Here is an 18,115-nt window from a genome sequence, read left to right as displayed (position 1 = left end):
CGGGCGGGGGCCGGCAGGGGACGGGAGGGGAGCGGCGGCGGCGGCGGCGGCGGCGGCGCCGCACCTGGGTCCCCCCGCCCCGAGGCCGCCCGCAGGCAGAGGGGGAGCGGCGGGAGCGCGGCCGGCATGAGCCAGGCGCCGAGGAAGCTGCCGGAGGAGGAGGAGGAGGAAGAGGAGGAGGAGGGGGACGAGGAGGAAGAGGAGGAGGAGGAGGAGATCGCGGGCTTGGCCGGCTACGCCGACGGGGCCGGCTCCTTCTCGGACGGCGACGCGGAGAGCGGCGGCGATGAGGCGTGTGAGTGCCGCGGGGACCGGGCCGGGCCGGGCCGAGCTGAGCCGGGCCGCGGCCTGGCGGCGGGCCGGGCACCGGGCTATAAAAGGCAGCGGCCGGCCCCGCAGCTGCGGGTGTCACTCGGCGGGCACGGGGCCGCCGGCTGCCGGCTGAGCCCTGCCAGGCCCTTCCCGGAGGAGCTCCCGGGGCAGGGCAGGGCAGGGCAGCGCCGAGGGGAAGCCACCCCCCCCCCCCCCCTTGCCCTGAGGCCGCTGCCGAGCTAGCGGCGTTGTCTGCAGGGAGGTGAGCCCTGCGCTGTGCCCGGAGGAGTTTGACTGGATATTTTTCCACGGGAACTTCATGAAATCGCTAAAAAATTGCGTTGGTTCTCCGTAGTAACGCTATTAATATTATACTTAACGGAAACAACCCTTTGCATCCTGACTAGCAGGAGAAGACGGTCCATGCAGGGACCTTTCTCGTCCAGGATTAAGACAAGGCTTATTTTAACCCTTCAGATCCCCTGGCCTTCTGTTTAGCTCCAAAGTCTGGAGAAAGAAGAAAAAAAAAGAGCAGCGTGGGATTTGGATCAGGGTTTTTTGTGCCTAACACCAGGCTGCAGGGCTTTCCTTTTCCCAGTTTCTATCCTACCCCTTCCCAGGTCTGTACAGTGAACAGTCCCAAATTCAGTGTCACAGCCTCACAGTTTAGCGTTTCTCTGGCTTTTCAGAGGAGTAATGGAAAGGGCAATGCAAGGAGGACAGCTTCCATGCTGTGGCTGTTGAAAGTGAAGGGAGAAGCCAGACCTGAAAGTAAAAATGTAATTTGTGCTTGTGGGCACGCTGGATATTTTAGAGCTTTGTGCTGGTCATCTCTCACCTTGTGCTGGTTTCTTGTCTCTGACCCGAGCTGAAATGACTGCTTCATCTTTTGACTTTACACATGGGGTTGTATTCAAAGACCTTAAAGCGCTTGGTTCACGTAAAGCCCAGTCATCCTTTAGATATGCTCCACTAAAACATATTTGCAAGCAAGGAAACCTTTGCGGAGTGTCTGAGGAAGTAGCTTTAAGTCATATCCTTGCTGAGTGCCACACTTGTGGCAGGGTAGAGCCAGGTCTTGTGGTTCTGAGTTTTTCTTTGGCTGCAAGAATTTCCTTCCACCAGGCATTTCTGCAATGTCCATAAACCCACAGTAGCTGTACAGCTTGGTTGATTGCATACAAGCTTTTTCTGTTAACTCCTTAGGCTCAGGCCATCCTTAGTGTTGAAGATGTTCAGTGTATGTATCTTGTAAGGCTGCTGTCTCAACAGCATGCTGAAGTGCTGTGAGCATCATAGCTGCAGACAGTAGGACTGGAAATACCATGAGGTGAACGGGCCTTGTAGGTAAGTGAGTGGAAAGTATGGGACTGGTCATTCTCCTCTATACAGAAAGGGTGAAAACTTCAGAATAACATAATTGCATTAGTGGGGGGAAAAAAAAACACAACCATAAATCATTATTAGCTCTGCGAGTTGAAATTATACTCAGGCTTATTACCTTGTGATGATAAAATGAGCAAAAACTTTTCTTCTGGTTTGGCATAGGTTGAGCAGATGAGCTGAGAACTAGAGTGTTGGTACTGGTGAGATCTAACAGTACACCTTCCACCATGGCATCCCCTTCACACACAGCTATGAAGCACTGGTAGTCACAGGCTTCTGAAAAGTAATTGAAATTGATATGAAATTTGGGACAGGTTTCCAAAAAAATCAATGAACGTCTTGAATAATGTGAAGGAGATGTTGGATTACTTACACTCTGTGTCATGGTGAAACAGGTCGGGACTGCTACGTGCAGCTCTCAGTTTTTCAGAGCTGGGCTCTTCTGCGTGTTGCAATGCACACAAATTACACTCCGTAAGCAAGGACATCACTCAATTCCTGACCAAATTTCTGTAACTGCAGTTCTTTTGTGTTGGGAAAGTGCTTTGGGGTTTGTTAAAATTAATTTGTGAATACTTCAAAGGCTCTGGCCTCTAACCAGCATGACTTCTGTTCTTTATGGCAGCTTAGAAAAGTTGAAATGTGAAGGGCTGTTGGTAAGTGTTAGGAACTGCCATTTTATGACAGTTTATTCTGTGCAAAAGTGAATGAAGCAGGAAATGTTTCATCTAATGAGATGGAAAATTATCTTACCCATTATGGGATAGAGAATAGTTTAGTGTTTCTTTTACGCCCATTATAATCTCACTCAGTAACCTAGTCTGGGGAGTTGCAAGGCTACATCTACTGGCATTTCTATGGCAAATTAAAGAAGGAGTTGTCATGCACTCTGGGAAGGAATGTGGGCAGGCAGTGCATCATCCAATTCCTTTACATATAAGGTAATCTCTTAACTCTCTCTCCAAGGAAAGTGCTACAGCAGCACTGCTATCTAGTCAGGTTTGGATAATATTAATTTACATTTCCCTGTCTTCAGCTGGCAGAATTTCAAAGGCTAAGTAACAGTCTTACTAGCAGAAGAGATGGCAGTCATTCTGCTTGCTAGTAACTGTTTGCGCTTGCAACTCTGCTTCTTTACAATGGTTTTAAGATAAAGCAGTTCCTTTCTAGTAAGGATTATGGTCCATAAAAATGTATCTGCCTGGAAAAAATTAATACAGCAACAATATGAAACCCCAAGTTATTTAAAATATTTTTTAGATACACTTGAGTTTTTAGCTTATCCCTTAAAGGAAAGGGAATGATTTATAGCTAGCTTGTCTTCTACTTGTCTCATGACCTATCAGCACTTTGGAAACTGCTGACCACCTACACCAGAATTTGAAGGAAAGAAGCCTCAGAGATAATTAAGTTCATGCAAGTTTGATGAAAACCGGCTCTCAGAAGAGAGGAGAGACCCCAATGAAAGCGTCCTCAGAGACAGGCAAGCACACGCACACGTTTGCTGCGGCAGCACTTGGCTGACCGGTGCACACGCGCGTTCTGCCTAGCCAGTCGGCACGTGTTTAGCTGCAGGTCGGCCACAGCATGCCGTATCTGTTATTTGGAGGATGTGTCATAAGACATACAGGGGAAGTTGGTGTTATTGTGGTGGCGAGAGGAAAGGGAAACAGAGTACAAATCCATGGCGAACTAGGCTTCGGAAGTTCTGGTGTGGACAGAGCAAATTGGAGTTTCTTCATTCTTTGAAACATGCAATAAAGCATCGACCCAAAGGCTGTTTTTTTTTTTTTACATGCCTTTATAAAGAATTTTATTCAATCTAGTTCTTGTAAAGCTTTGAATAAATTATTTTCCTTTCTGACGGTCAAGGTGCAAATTGCAGGATGTATGGATATATGAACATTAATGAAATGCTTGCTGTGGTTTTGGCAGCTGTAGAGAATTTGTGTGGTGAAGAAGAGAGTGGGGTGAAAGAAACTGTTAAATCCTGCGCCTTTGGTTTGCTTCCTTAAGAAGCCTGTGCCCCGCAGAACATAAAACACTGTCAGATTGTCCTATTTTTACCCCTATTATTATCCCTCTGTAAGCGTGAATTATTGTAGGCACATGCTTCTTGCAGTCACAGAAAGGTGATATTAGTGTTGAGGTTGACAGGAAGAGTAGAGCAGTGTGTTGTCTGTGGTTTATTACTTCCTAAATATCGCCGCCTGTGGATCAGCAGAACCTGTCCATTGCTGTGTTAGGAGGACAAGCTTCGGGCGGCGATACCAACATCCTGCTGCTGTTTTGCTTGAAGGGTTTCGCCTGTGCGCTGCTCCAGCCCAGCAGTGCTTTATAGGTGGTAACCGACAAGAGCACAGTAAGTGATAAGACCTGGCAAGGCCTTTCAAATGTATTTAAAATGCACAGGATTTTACAGATAATTAGCTCTGTCCTAATTGCCTGTGCTCTCTGTCAGTCGCTGGGGTACCCTGGGCTCACGCTGAGTGCCGTGACCGCTCATGAGCCAGCAGGTGGTGCCAGGGGGATGTTGTACACACACTGCGAGCCAATTGTGGAGCCTCAGTTCCTGGATAACAAACGCTCAGGAGGCCCAAAGGGACACAAACAAGATTCCGGACATTCCTAGTGGGCACATCCTGCGCCTGTCTTTCTGAAAGCAGCGAGAGAGGCTTGAACAACACGTGAGAACAGATTTGATAATTATGTGTGGGTGTAAACTGTTCTCCAGGTCAAAGGATTCTTTCAGGCTTTCTGCGTTTTTCAGTCCGCAGGGCTACGTGACAAATTGGCAGCCTCACGTTGCTGGTTCTGTGCTGCTTCTTCTGGATTTTGGTACTCTTGGAGTAAAGATGATCACTGTAAAGTATGCAGGGCAAATGCAGGAAGGACGTTTGTATGAACAAAAGTGTGCCCCTTTTCCTGCAAGTCGAAATTCACCTAAGCAGAAGAAGAGAAAGAAATAACTCAGGGCACGGCGTAATAGTATGTTGAATAGTCTGTTATGCGGTAGGTGGGAGAAGGCCTGCCTGACAGCTACTGCGTTCAGTCTGCCTCAGCACTAGGAAATGTTCGGTTCTAGTCACACCAGTCCCAAATTAGGGTGGGTAACACAGCTGAACCACTTTGTTCCCAAGCGTTTGTTTTGCGCATAGGCAAGGGATACACTGCAAACTTAGTTATCAGATAACAGCATTTTATAGATTGTAACACAAATTATTCAACAGGGGGTGAAATCTTTACCTTAGAAATGAGCTCGGTGCTTTTTTAAGTCCCAGCACAGAGGAAATGTATGCCTGCTGAGCTGTCTTCTTCCTATAGCTCTTGGGATGTGTGTTTTCTTTTTTTAAAGGAAAGAAGCCTTCACGTAGCTTTTTGAAGTCACACAAGCATAACTAAAACTCACTCCTTGCTTTCATGATCTAGCTATCAGTTGACAAGGATAGCTAGAAAGGATATTCTTTTTCAATAGAAACTGAGCTATCATACCTTCTGCAGTCTCTGTTACAGGTGAGAAGTAGGTTTTATGGTGGTGTATACTGAGGAGCAAAGAATCCAAGTTAAGATGTCTGTAAGGCCACTCCCGAAGTTTAAAAATGGGTAATGCTTGCATAAATCCAAATAAAAATGTTACAAAAGTAAATGTCAAATACATGTTGTCTGGCAGTCACTGATTATGTTGTTATAATATATTACTCTTCTTCTTGTATGATTTTATTCAGTTTTGGATTTCAACGATCCCTTCAGTACTGAAGTTAAGCCAAGAATCCTGCTCATGGGCTTGAGAAGAAGTGGGAAGTCTTCCATTCAGAAAGTTGTCTTTCACAAAATGTCACCGAATGAGACCCTCTTCCTGGAGAGCACAAACAAGATTTGCAGAGAGGATGTGTCCAACAGCTCCTTCGTCAACTTTCAGATATGGGATTTTCCTGGGCAAATTGACTTCTTTGACCCTACGTTTGACTATGAGATGATTTTCAGAGGCACTGGAGCACTGATATTTGTTATTGACTCTCAGGTAAAAAGAAAAAGAGGGGAGTGCATTTAAACTACTTTTGTCTTTTTGTCCTTGAGCAACAGGCAGGTAGATTGGAACATAGAGGTTTTTTCAAAGGAAATAAATAACTTACGGTTACAAACACGCATTAAAAAAAAAAAAGTTGTTAAAACTTGAAAAGCTGCTAGGTTATTTTTAAGTCTGTCTCCCTTTGCAAGATGTTTGAAACAGTTAGCTAGTTTGCTTTAGCATTTGAAGGTTCTTGTTCAGACTCCCAAACGCTGACAGCGTGAGATTGGTGCACTTGCTAGATATAGGCTGCCATCTATCATAAGAAATAAAATACTTGTTGCTGAGCTGTAGCATTATGTAAAAGCAATTATTGTAAAATTTAAGTTGTTTTAAAGAACTTTCCTACAGTGTTTATTTTCCCTTCATTAGGATGATTACATGGAAGCATTAGCTCGGCTGCATCTTACTGTGACCAGAGCCTATAAAGTGAATCCAGACATCAACTTTGAAATCTTTATCCATAAAGTGGATGGTTTATCTGACGATCATAAGATTGAAACGCAAAGAGATATTCACCAGAGGGCAAACGATGACCTTGCAGATGCTGGATTGGAGAAAATTCACCTCAGGTGAGAAAAGCTGCTGTACAAAGAATCTGAAGTTGACTAAGAGCAGTTTATTTAACAAGTTACTATTTTGCATTCTCTTGAAGTAGTAGGCAACAAGGTTTTGACATATGAAGGAAAAAATTAGTCACAGATACTGTATCTGACCTGAGCCAAACAAAGTGTTTTATTTCTGAGTGCTGTCTTGGAGGGCAAGATAAGGAGGGGAAGTGCTTAAAAGCACAACAAATATGCCAAAGTCCTACCAGTATTTTTGCTGTAGCTGCTGTCTTGAAGTAAGAAGCATGGGCAGTGGAACCAGGCAGTAGTGTATATGCTGTCTACATCGCTTTTGTCTCCTTCAAAACCCCTCCTCTGCCTCGCAGTCCCCTCCCGACCACTAGTGCTCACTGCTTCGGCTTTCTCAGAGCCACTTGGGAAAACAGGTGTTCTCTCTTTGCCTTATGTCTGGTGATAAAGCAGATTATTGTAGCAAGTAATTAAAAACAAGGGACTAATGCAGACTGGGATACTAGGCAACATGAAGCTTTCATGTCATCCTTAGCCCTTAAAGCCAAGTAAAAATATACATGTAAGCAGAGAGACCTGTTTCGTTAACATGCCAACTCATGCGCTCATAAAAAATTGACTGTGTTGTTGCATTGTTAAATTGGTCCACAGCTTTCAAAAAGTGAGTCACAACAGACTTGTTCAGTAATGCTCCTCTCCTGCAATTTGAAAAATATTTTCCGAAGGTTACCAAGGTGGGAGTTGCATCATGAAGTTCTACATCAAGTGCTAATTTGCAGTGTCTATTTTTTTTTGTGTAGAGACATGTAGACCCATGCCAAGCATAATCCTGAGAATTTAGTTTGTGTATGAAGTCCTGTGCTTCAATCATAACACGTGACTTTTGATCACAGGGGGTAATTGTGTAATTGTAGGCACTTGCTGTTTGACAATATTTCATTTCACTCGTAGTATGAAAGGTACATCATGTTCACAGTATGTGGCTAAAAGGAAAATGTGGTGACGTTTTTTTCCAGCTTTTATCTGACAAGCATATATGATCATTCTATATTTGAAGCATTTAGCAAAGTGGTACAGAAACTGATTCCACAGCTCCCAACACTGGAAAATCTGCTTAACATCTTTATTTCAGTAAGTACTTGTTACATACTTTGTCTGTAGACCTAGCTATGTCCAACATTGCATGTTCAGCTGTTTTGTTCACTGCCTTCTGAGAGATTGTGAACAATGTGAGCTTTCAGAGAAATTATCAGAGCTTAGTTGAAAGGCACCCACCTGCAGCTAGGCCTCACCTCCCTGTTTGTCTGACGGTGTTGCTGAGCTGCTGAGACTCAGTATTTCCTGAGTGAAAATGACAGTGGGTTAGCAGCTGTCACTTTCCTGCTCATATATCCATGTGAATGTTGCAAAGGTCTGTGCTGCATGCGTTGTTTAAGTAACACTTGAAATTTGTGCAGATAAATTCTTAAATGAGCATCATCTAGTCGGACCTCTTACGTAGAGCTGTCTATAGTACTTCCTAGAATTAATTCTACTTTGCATTGAAGTTTACCTCTCTTAAGAAAATCTTTTCACCTTAACATTTTTAGAGGTAGAGGCCATCACAGCTTTCACAGCTTCCACAGTTACTCCCAAGGTCAGTTAGGGAGCTTTGTGTAATGGCTTGTTATCACTGTGGAGGTAATTGCTTGTTCCACTGTTCCTGGCTGTGTGCTCCCTTTACCTCTTTGTGCTGGTTGTGACACATGCCTATTCCCTTGGGGAATCGCTATGACACATGCTCGCGCAGCAGAAGACGGTCCAGTTTTTCTGATGGCTTAACTTAGTCAAAAGCAGTTAATGGAGGAGTTCAACATGCTCTTGTTTTGGCACAAGATAAGAGGTGGGGACTCGTGGCCATGAGCAAAGGCAAACACAGTCAGTAGTTTATGAAAAGGGGGAACTTCTTCTGGTGGTCATTGATTCAGCTCCAAAAAACTGCACCCTTTCTTCTCACAGCATTATAATTTTGCACCTTGCATCTGGCATTAATTTGTCAAACTTCAATTGCCAAGCGAGGCATTTTGTTTTCCCTTTTTGTGATTCTGAAGTAATGAAACTTACTTAATATCATTCAACAGCCTGCAAGATAAAATTAGACTTCACAGTTTCTCAGTGTGGGGTGTGAGAATTGAGGGAGAGGGAGGTTGGATGTGTTGCTGAAATGGGGGAGCTAGGAATGTCTTTCCAAAGCTTATTCTCTTACTATTAGGCAATCAGTGATGACATTTCATAATGAAGGTTTTATTACAAAGATCTGTTTCCACCAAAATGGCTGGACTGTATGCCATTTATCGTCCAGCCCTGAACTCCACTTAGGATAGAAAAATAATGAAAGGATGATGCTTCTAGCTCTGGAGCAATTCGATATTATTGCGAATATGCTGCACAGTATTAATGAGGAGGCTGTCTGAATGATAGTCGTCCTGGTGCCAGAGCCACCCCAGCCACTCGTACTGTGAGTCTGATCTCTTTATGGGGTCTCCTCACTGTTTGGAGCTGGTGAAGAGTTTGTACCAAACCACTACATGAATTGGGCACGAGCAGTTTTCTGGATGATGATAGTTGCTTGTGGGTCTGGGACACCCATGAGGAAGGTCCCATAACACGTAGAATATCAGATGTAATTGGTAAGGAGGAACCGCTCTTTCAAATGAATGGGAGGTTCAGAGAAGTGCTCCTGAGAGAGAGATTTCCCTTACACAGTAAGGGCAAGAGTCTCAGACTGTTTTTGTATGCTCCAAATAGAGCATAATCCAGTTTGTTAGTGCTGTAGAGCAAGGCGTAGCTGCATCACTGTGTCCTCAGTGTGCCTGCTTTCTGTTTTTAAGAGCATCTTGTATCTGTAGACAGGAGACTTGGAATGACTCTGTTGCAGCCACAGGAAGACTAAACATCATTCTCCAGCATAGAATTAGCGGGCGCCTCTTTACTTTAGCAACTTAATGACAACAAGTCAGGTTAGGAATCTTGACACAGATTTTGGTCTTGCCTTGCCTTAGGAAGCCAATGTGTTGGGTATCAAAGTGTGGGTGCGTTGGTGTTCCTGTGCGAGTTGTAGCACAATATTCATGAGGATGTGCTTTCGTTTATGCCATGAACACTTCCAACACAAAAGCTGGTGATTACAGAAATAGATCTACGATCACCCCTGAGTTCACCTCGGGTTTTTACACAACTTTTATAGTGGCACAGTGGGTTAGCTTGTACAGCTTATGTATTTGAGCATCCATCAGCATGCTAATACTGCCTCTACATTTTTTTGTCTTAACTGTCTGTAAAGCGTGAAGTAATAGTTGGTTTGGCATTCAGAACCCATGTAAATCTTGGCTGACTAACGCTCTACCAGCTTCTTATAGAGGGATGTCTGTTTTTATATTTTTTTTTATTACTACAGCCCTAGCAAGCAGTCAAGTTGTGTGACATGGGAATGCAGATTTTTCTTCTTAAGTGCTGTTAAAAACAGTAAACTATCACAGTAAATATAAAATTAAGTATACTTTGCAATTATAATATAATATATATATATAAAATTAAGTATACTTTACAATTTAAGTATACTTTAACAGTTTAAATTTTATAATCTGTAAATTAAGCTATAGTACACTAAATCTTCTGTTTCCCGCAAAACCTGTTTAACTGTCATTCATTTCTACCTATAAATGACTAGTGATATCCTCAAGTTCATTTCAAAACTACATTTTAGGGCCAAAGAAGGAAAAGGATAGGCTTGCTTACCTAACCTAACAGTTGCTTTCATACTGTTGTTTTCCCTAACTGATTGTTAATGATATGTCTCTTTGAATAGTGTTTTTTTTTGTTTTTAAATTCAGTGTTTCCTGACTTCTTATGGCTTCATAATCACTGTTTGTACTGGTATTTTTTTTCTTGAGAAATTTCGTCACAAACATTCTGGCAAATTCTTTGCTTTTGTAGTTAAAGGCGAAATATAAACCCTGACAAATGAAATCAGTGAAGTCATGTGGGTACAGTTTAGTGGTCACTAATACTGCCAGCCCATCCTACCCTTTCACAGAGGTTTCTGTCACCATACAGAGTTTGACAGAGGCAAATGCGTGCCAGTTTCACAGCAAATCCCCCCATAATGTATTAGTTTCAGCTGAAGACAGTAGTGGTTTAAGTTAGGATGCCAAGCTGTGCCCTACCAGCACGTGCAACTGCTGGCATGGCAGACTTCTCAAGATGGAAACCTTTTAAACTGTCACTGCAAGTACACGCAAGCTGCAGCTGCTAGAGCTCTGAGATGGGTATGCCACTTCTCATTGTTAAATGCTACAATAGCGTCACTGACATCTTAATATTCCAAGGTACATCTTACCTGTACAGCTGAATTTATCACTGTGTTTCTCTTTACATAATACATCTTATATTTGACTCCTCGTGAATGACAATACAGGGCTCAAGTTCCAACCTTTTTTGTCTAAAATTTTAAATATTTATTTTTTAAATATGTTCTTTTTAAATGTGTATTCTGGCAATGAATTACAGCTGTATATTCATATGATATTTACAGGTAAATCTGGTGATTAATCGTATTTGACAGCATCTATAGAAATACGTGAAGTGCTGTCAGATTTTTGTATATTGTTTAAAAACTAAAATTGCACAGCTATTGCACGTGGCTGGAATAACCAAAATAAATATACGTATATTTTTGTTCTTTGTGCTCAAAGAACATAGGCTCATAGAGCCATGTAAGCTGAGAGGGATCTTTAGAGGTCAGCTTCTGCTGAGAGCCAAGCTACTTAGAGCAGGTTGAATATGACTAGGTCCTGTTCAGCTCTTTTTTTTTTTCTCCATCCTTACGTCCAAGGATGGAAACTCCACAACCTCTCAGGCTGTCATGCTTCTAGAGCTTGATGCTCACTCATGCCAAAAAACTTTTTTTTCTTGTATCAAGTCAGAATTCAGCTCTTTTGCCTCTTGTCCTTTGACACCATAGCTTGGAGAAGAGATTGGCTGTCTTCCACACACCCTCCTGTTAGGTATTTGTAGATAGAAATGAGCCTTCTCTTCCTCAGGGTGAATAACCCAGTTCTCTGGGAGTCTCCTTGTATATTGTGTGCTTCAGCTCCCAGACATAAGGTATCCAGAGGGTATGCTCTGTCTTGATTTTTTTTTTTTTTTATTAATCAGTTACAGAAATGGGCTATACATGAAGTCCTTTTCCATAATGAAATGCAAGAATTTAATCTCTGGTACCGTTATTGATTTATTGATGGGTGTTTCCAACCTTAGTTGTGTGCCCAGCAGTGGAAGAATTAAACTCCTTTAAAATGAAAACATCCAAAGTATTGCTGACCAATGTACAATAGCATACCAAGGGTTGGAATCTTTCTGCTTATTTCAGGGGAATTGGAAAGTGCGAGGGTTACTTTTTAGTCTCTTAATTAAGTGTTAAATGGTTCACTTAGAAAAGAAAGAATAAGGAAAAGAAAATTTCTGTAACTACAAAGGAAACTGTAACTACTAAAACTTGTTATGGCTTTTCAGAGTGTTTTTGACAGTCACAAAACTGCTATGGCAATAGTCCTAAACCATACTGAAAGGGAAGCCCATATATGGGAAAAAATATTGTTCGATGGGAGAGAGTTGATTCTTTTCCTGTGTATTTGGATTGTGAAGCGTGCTTGTCAGCTTAAGCTTCAGCAATACTGGGAAGTTGTCCTTTGTGTTCATCCTGGGACAACTGCGCAGGTGCAAACCCTTGATACCAGCAGGCAAAGCTGCGGTTTTCAGTTAGACAGTACCCGTTTTCCTTTTTTTTTCCCCCTCCAGGAAACAGGTTTATGATAATTTACCCTATCTACACAAAGAGCTAACTGAGCTAGCATTCCTGCCTAGCCTCTGAGAGCTGCAAATATGATACAACTTCAGCATGGAGAGAGTCTTGATCAACTCGGCAGGATGACAGGAGATGTCATAGTACTAGCAAGCCTTGGCATTATAAACATAACTTTAGCACCAGTTCTATATGAAAAATGAAAGAGCGCTGTCAAAATACTGGTCTTTCTCCTATGATCCTAGAAGATGTTCTAAGGAAAATGGCAGTAGAACAGCTACAGGCCCTGATGAGACAGTTTCTCATTTTCTTTGAGAAATTAGTTCCCGATTCCTACTGCCTTCTTTGTCCTCAACTTTTTCTTTTCATCGTTTCCATCAGCTTACGCATTCAGTTTTCTTTTTATGTCCGTTGTCACAGTCAGAAACAAGAAGCCAAAGTCTTGATCTTGGAATTTTCTTGCATTTTCCACTGAAAATAAATGTAATTTATCCAGATGCTTTCCAGAGAGGAAGCTGGGGAGTCTGACTTGGCTCAGAGGCAGAAACATTGAAAGATCTTTAGCCATCACAGCTTGCTACAAATACTTCAGTGCTATAAAGTTCTTTGAAAATGAGCTTGATTGCAAATTAACTCCCACTTACTCAGCCTAACTTTTTGTACAGTAGGCAAGTAGGGGAACAAAAAAAGCTTGGTAGTAATTTGTAGACATGGTTTCCATTTTCTTTTTCTTTTTTTAATAGAATTCTGGGATTGAAAAAGCATTTCTATTTGATGTAGTCAGTAAGATCTACATTGCAACGGATAGTACTCCAGTGGATATGCAAACCTACGAGCTCTGCTGTGATATGATAGATGTTGTGATTGACATTTCTTGTATATATGGGTAAGTAAATTGTTAATGTCTTTCATAGATAGAGCTGTGTGCCTAGAATCTGAATGATCTCAAAATTAGAATGATGTGGGTATAAACAATAATGAGAAGGAGTAATTTATTAGGGCAGGGGAGAAGGAGGAAACGGCAGGCCTCTGAGGTGCAGATCAACTGCCAGCAACAAACTGTTCCCTGCCCAGCCTCTCATGTGAGGATCTTCCTCTTTCTATGTATTTTATTTGTAGGAAGGAGTGGCAAGTAGTTTTGTTTACTTTAATAGCTAGTGGCCTCTACTGGCTGCAGAGAGCTGCTTCACTCTTCCTTCAGTTCTCTGTTTGCCCTATCTTCCCTGCATTACATTAGTATTTTTCAGCATCCCCTCTTTATCTTTTAGCAACTGGAGAACTCCTGGAGTAGCTTGCTCCTCTCTTTGGAAGTTATGTTGGTGTTTATGGTTTGCTCCAGTGCAATGCCAGCTATTCCTGAGACAGGCGGGGGCATGCTAAGAATTAGTGCATTACTAGGAGGCTAAACCGCAGTATACTTATAAGAGTGTGATAGTCCTTGGTAGCCTGGAGTTCCTACCATTTTTTTTTTCTTGCAGTCTTAGAGAAAGTATGAGGGAGAATGCTGGTGGAGGTGCACAGTAAACATTAGAACTTCAAAAGAATAACAAATCGTCGAATACCTCTGTAAAATCTTTTAAGTTGTGTATTCTACTGTATCTTTCAAGTATTGGATTTGGTCACTTCAGTAACTGTACAAGAACTTGTGCTTTCGAGAGGTGTGCAGTAAAGGATTCTGATTCTGTAGCTTTTTTATTTTTGTACAGATAAAAATACAGCTGTGTAGTTCAAACGAGTGCATTTAATTATTATCTGCACAACATCACCTGGGGGGCATTCTAATCCCAAAATGTCTCGCTGCCACTGACTTTGTGTGATCATGTAGCATTTGCCACCAGAAATCTGTTTGTCATGTGTTTTAGGCATAGACTGAAGATAGGACATTAGAATTAATTTCTTGTCTTGCATTCCTGGAACGTCTGTGGATTTTGCTATTTTAATATATTATTAATGGTAGTTATTCTGGGAGACTGATGATAACTTCCCGTTTAAGAAGATCTGTATGTGCATTCAGGAACGAAGGTAAAATTAAAAGGTCCAAAGCTAATACAGTGATCATCATGAGGCATCATCTGTGAAAGAGAAATCTCTTCATGATATGATGCTGCAAAAACCAACGTGTCTCATGAGGAAGGTCTCATGGTGGCTTAAATTATCTGTCAGCTGCCACTACTTAAGCAAGGTTGTTGAATTTGGAATTATCAGCACAGATTTAGTGGTTCACGTGTTTTAGATGAAGCTGTAATGCAGTGCAGTGATTAAAAGAAAACAGACAGCCTTGTAGTAAATGGTTTGCAAAAAATAGTGCTCCAGTTCAGATACTTGGCTATCAATCTGATTTCTAGCCCCAGATCTAAGATCTGGTGTGTATTTGGATAAATTATTTAATCTCTGTATCTACGTCATTTACGTAGTGTTTACATAGTGTGTGGCTTAAAAAAGAGTTTCCCTGAAAGATTAAAATGAAAATGTTTTAAAGTTTGAGATTGCTGGGTGAAAGAACCAATATGGAAATACTTCTGTTAATACACCTGGTGCCATATCTTATTTGTTTGTTTGAATATTGCTCTTTAGGCTTAAAGATGATGGCACTGGAACTCCTTATGACAAAGAATCAATGGCAATCATAAAACTTAACAATACAACTGTCCTTTATTTAAAAGAGGTGACAAAATTCCTTGCTCTTGTTTGCTTTGTCAGAGAAGAAAGCTTCGAGAGAAAAGGTATTCTTCCCTTTTCTGATATTGCGTTGCATTTACCTTATATTAATGAATTAATAAATAACTGTGTGATTGTCACTAGCTGATAAAGTCTCCAGCTGTATGGCAAATATTGAAGGTAAGTACAACTTGATAGAGCTTACATAACGTGTTTAAAAGCATGAGGTATTTGTGCTGGCATTAAGATAAGATGAAATCATAAATGTGTTTGACAGTTTTCTAGTATGAAAGCATACAGTTTACATCCAGTGCAATAAAGCTTCCATCTGCAACAGTAGAATGTGTCAATTTATCCTGGCCAACATTGCTTTGTACCTATCGGTACCAGCATATGCATTTGGAACAGCTTGAGTGCCATAACCAAGGGAACTTTACTGAAACTGGCTGATAGAAATATGTTCTTGCTTTTCCTTGAAAGGAGGCTTTCAAAAAGCAGCATATTTGGGAAGCATGTTTCATACTTTTCTATTTCATATTTTGCAGTTAAAGTGTGTAAGGTTTCTTGGTTATATTGATCTGACCCTGGTCAAGGTCAATACTGAACGCTTAGTTCATTATCACTCTTCTGACTGTCGTGGTGGTCACTGAGTTACTGGCCTTTGTCAAATGTCCTCAGACTGAAACTGAACAGCGGAAGAATGACCCATCATTTTGGCTAGAAATGTTACTTTAGCATACCCACTAACAAAGCTGTTTCAGAAAAGACACCTTGATGAGCGAACACTCGTTAGGCTTTGTCCACAGTTGTCAGATTGTTTTATCTACATAGTTTGGGATACTTCATGCAGTAGTCAGTACTCCTTAACAGTATAGTCGTAGTATTATAATGCAGACTAACTTTGGTGTCCGGAAACTTCCACATAATATTTTGTCTGAACTTAAGGGACAGGGAAAACAACTCCTGGAAAAATCAGTATAACATGGTGGATTTAAACCATTTCAAATATGTATCGTCTGTTAAGGAAATTAAGGTGGAAAACACTACGGTATTTGAGTTAAGAAAGCTTAATTAAGAAGGCAATTACCTTGTATGTGGTCATAAGCTCAGTACCAAAGTTCTAAAACTGTATTACTGTATTAGACATTTTGTAGCACCCAGTAAGTCTTCTGAGTAACTACCGATATGGCTTTACAGCTTTTCTGTGGGATCACATTCAACCCACTCACACGGTAGTATTAACTGCCTATTATGGATGTATGTATATAATCTAACAACGTGGCTATTGTGTTATTTTTCAATTACAGTGTAAAATGAAGTATAACTGGCTGCTATTTGGGAATACAGCTATTGAGTATCTATTTCAAAGTCTATGCATTATCAAAAGAAAATCCTTTGACTACTAGGTGCTACTTGTTTTTATCGCGGTAACTATGTAACGCAAAGTTACAAAATGACACCATAATTTGGGAAATAATTTTTATTGTAGTATGCTGAACACTTCCCCAAAGCTCTTAAGTTAAAGCTTTGTTATCTGCCAAGGTACTTCTTCTGAGTCTGCTCTTAAGACTAATACGTGTATTTAATACAGGATACAGTATGGAACTGTAATGCTCACTGAATTGCTTGTATTTATCAAATGTACTTTTGCTTAGCATAGAAAACATTGCCTAGAAAATCCAGATTATGACTTCCAGAAAAAGGAGTGTGGTATTTCAGTAAACGTAGAATATAAACAAATCTGTCATTGCTTAATTTGTGTAAATGTCTTTATTAATATGGAAAACATTTTTGTCTCTGTAGGATTAATAGACTACAATTTCCATTGTTTTCGGAAAGCCATACAAGAAGTATTTGAAGTAAGAATGAAAGTAGTAAGATCTCGAAAACATCAAAGCCACATTCAGAAAAACAAGAGACCCACTCCCAATGGGACACCAAGAATGCCACTGTAACTGAGGTTTTGTAGCACTGTGGCGAGCAAGTTTTCGTGAAGTTGATGTGACTTCTGCATCTCATTGCACTGAGTGAAGAGGAAAACCAGTGGGACTGATGTATTATATGAATTTTCCCTGAATGTTCAGAAAGCACTGTTTAAATATTTTTATCCAATCAGTTTTTTTAATATAGTGAGCACTTTGAGCAAAATGTTGTATATATAAGCATTGAGGTGAACACTTGTAAGAATTTTCTTAATATATGCTGTAAACCTTTTTCATGCCATATTAAGAAAAAACAGCTGTGACAGAAATACTGGGTACATAATTTGCACTTTTTCATGTTTTCCTTGTGGAGTTGGACTTTGATAAACTTAGTTTTTATGGTGATTTTGATGCATGGCGTCAGGTAAAATGTATGCTGTAGTTTATTTACCTGCTACAATCGAATTGGTTAGTAAACAATTAAGAAAACTTGGTACAATGCCTTTTAAAATTTGTGACAGCTAATACCTAACATTCATACAGATCTAATTTCATATATTTTTTTGATTTATAATCTGAAGAATAATTTTGAAGTATTACAGCAATAAGTACCTTACCAGGGATCATAACTGGTAGGTAAATATTAGCTTTTATAAAACAGGTTTTTGGCCAAATTTCATCTATAGAGTTCTCCATAACACTGGTAATGCCCTCTGGGTCTATTTATATTATTTACCTCAGCATATACCAGTTAAATACCTTTCTATAAAGACAATTGTTTTATAAAATGGCTCTATGTTGCACTGGTATTTTTATAAGGCTTTGGAGGAGGGTGGTGTATCTGAAAGGTTGAATTTACATTACTAATTTGTTTTGAGAGCCTGCACATCTGCAGTTGGTGCAGTGAAGAATCTGTGTGTATTTCCCTTCCACCCTGCCATTCAGTTCCTAGTTGGAAGAACAGCTCTTTTTTTCCCCAGTCCCACTGCAAACCAATTGCACGTGTGTTCCGGAGGTGTTGCTCTTGGGAGTGGGAAGAGCCTGACTTGCATGGAAGGCAGCTTGCAGTACACCAGAAACGGGTAAGGGGAGCTATGCTTTACTCAGTCATACGATAATTTGCCCCTAGCTGACATAGCTCGGGAGAATAGAAAGGGAGATGGGATTTGAAAGTTTTGTCTTAGCTAAGGCAAGGCATAGTGCCGCGTGTCTAGGGAGTTGAGAGCTCTCAGTGTTTGCTGGCTTTTGTTGAGAAAGGAGGGGTTTAACCTGTGGTAAGCAAGTCTAAATTTAGTGGTGGTTTGAATGCAAATGCGAAGTTTCTGTATGCTATATATGACATGTGGAC

The 18,115-nt window shown here is 40.9% G+C and overlaps 1 protein-coding gene across 1 annotated transcript; it reads left to right on the top strand.

Moving 5' to 3' along the window:
* On the top strand, positions 1-17,555 carry RRAGD (Ras related GTP binding D). The gene is made up of 7 exons (XM_083830883.1): positions 1-295; positions 5,424-5,719; positions 6,140-6,339; positions 7,362-7,476; positions 12,931-13,073; positions 14,762-14,910; positions 16,649-17,555. The coding sequence occupies exons 1-7, from the start codon at positions 127-129 to the stop codon at positions 16,798-16,800; spliced, it is 1,224 nt and encodes a 407-aa protein (XP_083687009.1). The 5' UTR covers positions 1-126; the 3' UTR covers positions 16,801-17,555.
* Positions 17,556-18,115: the final 560 nt, after the last annotated feature.

This window comes from Anser anser (assembly GCF_964211835.1).
Source record: "Anser anser genome assembly, chromosome: 3".
Lineage (NCBI taxonomy): Eukaryota > Metazoa > Chordata > Aves > Anseriformes > Anatidae > Anser > Anser anser.
Note: the sequence above shows the minus strand (reverse complement) of the source record. Positions and strands in the feature narration are given on the sequence as shown.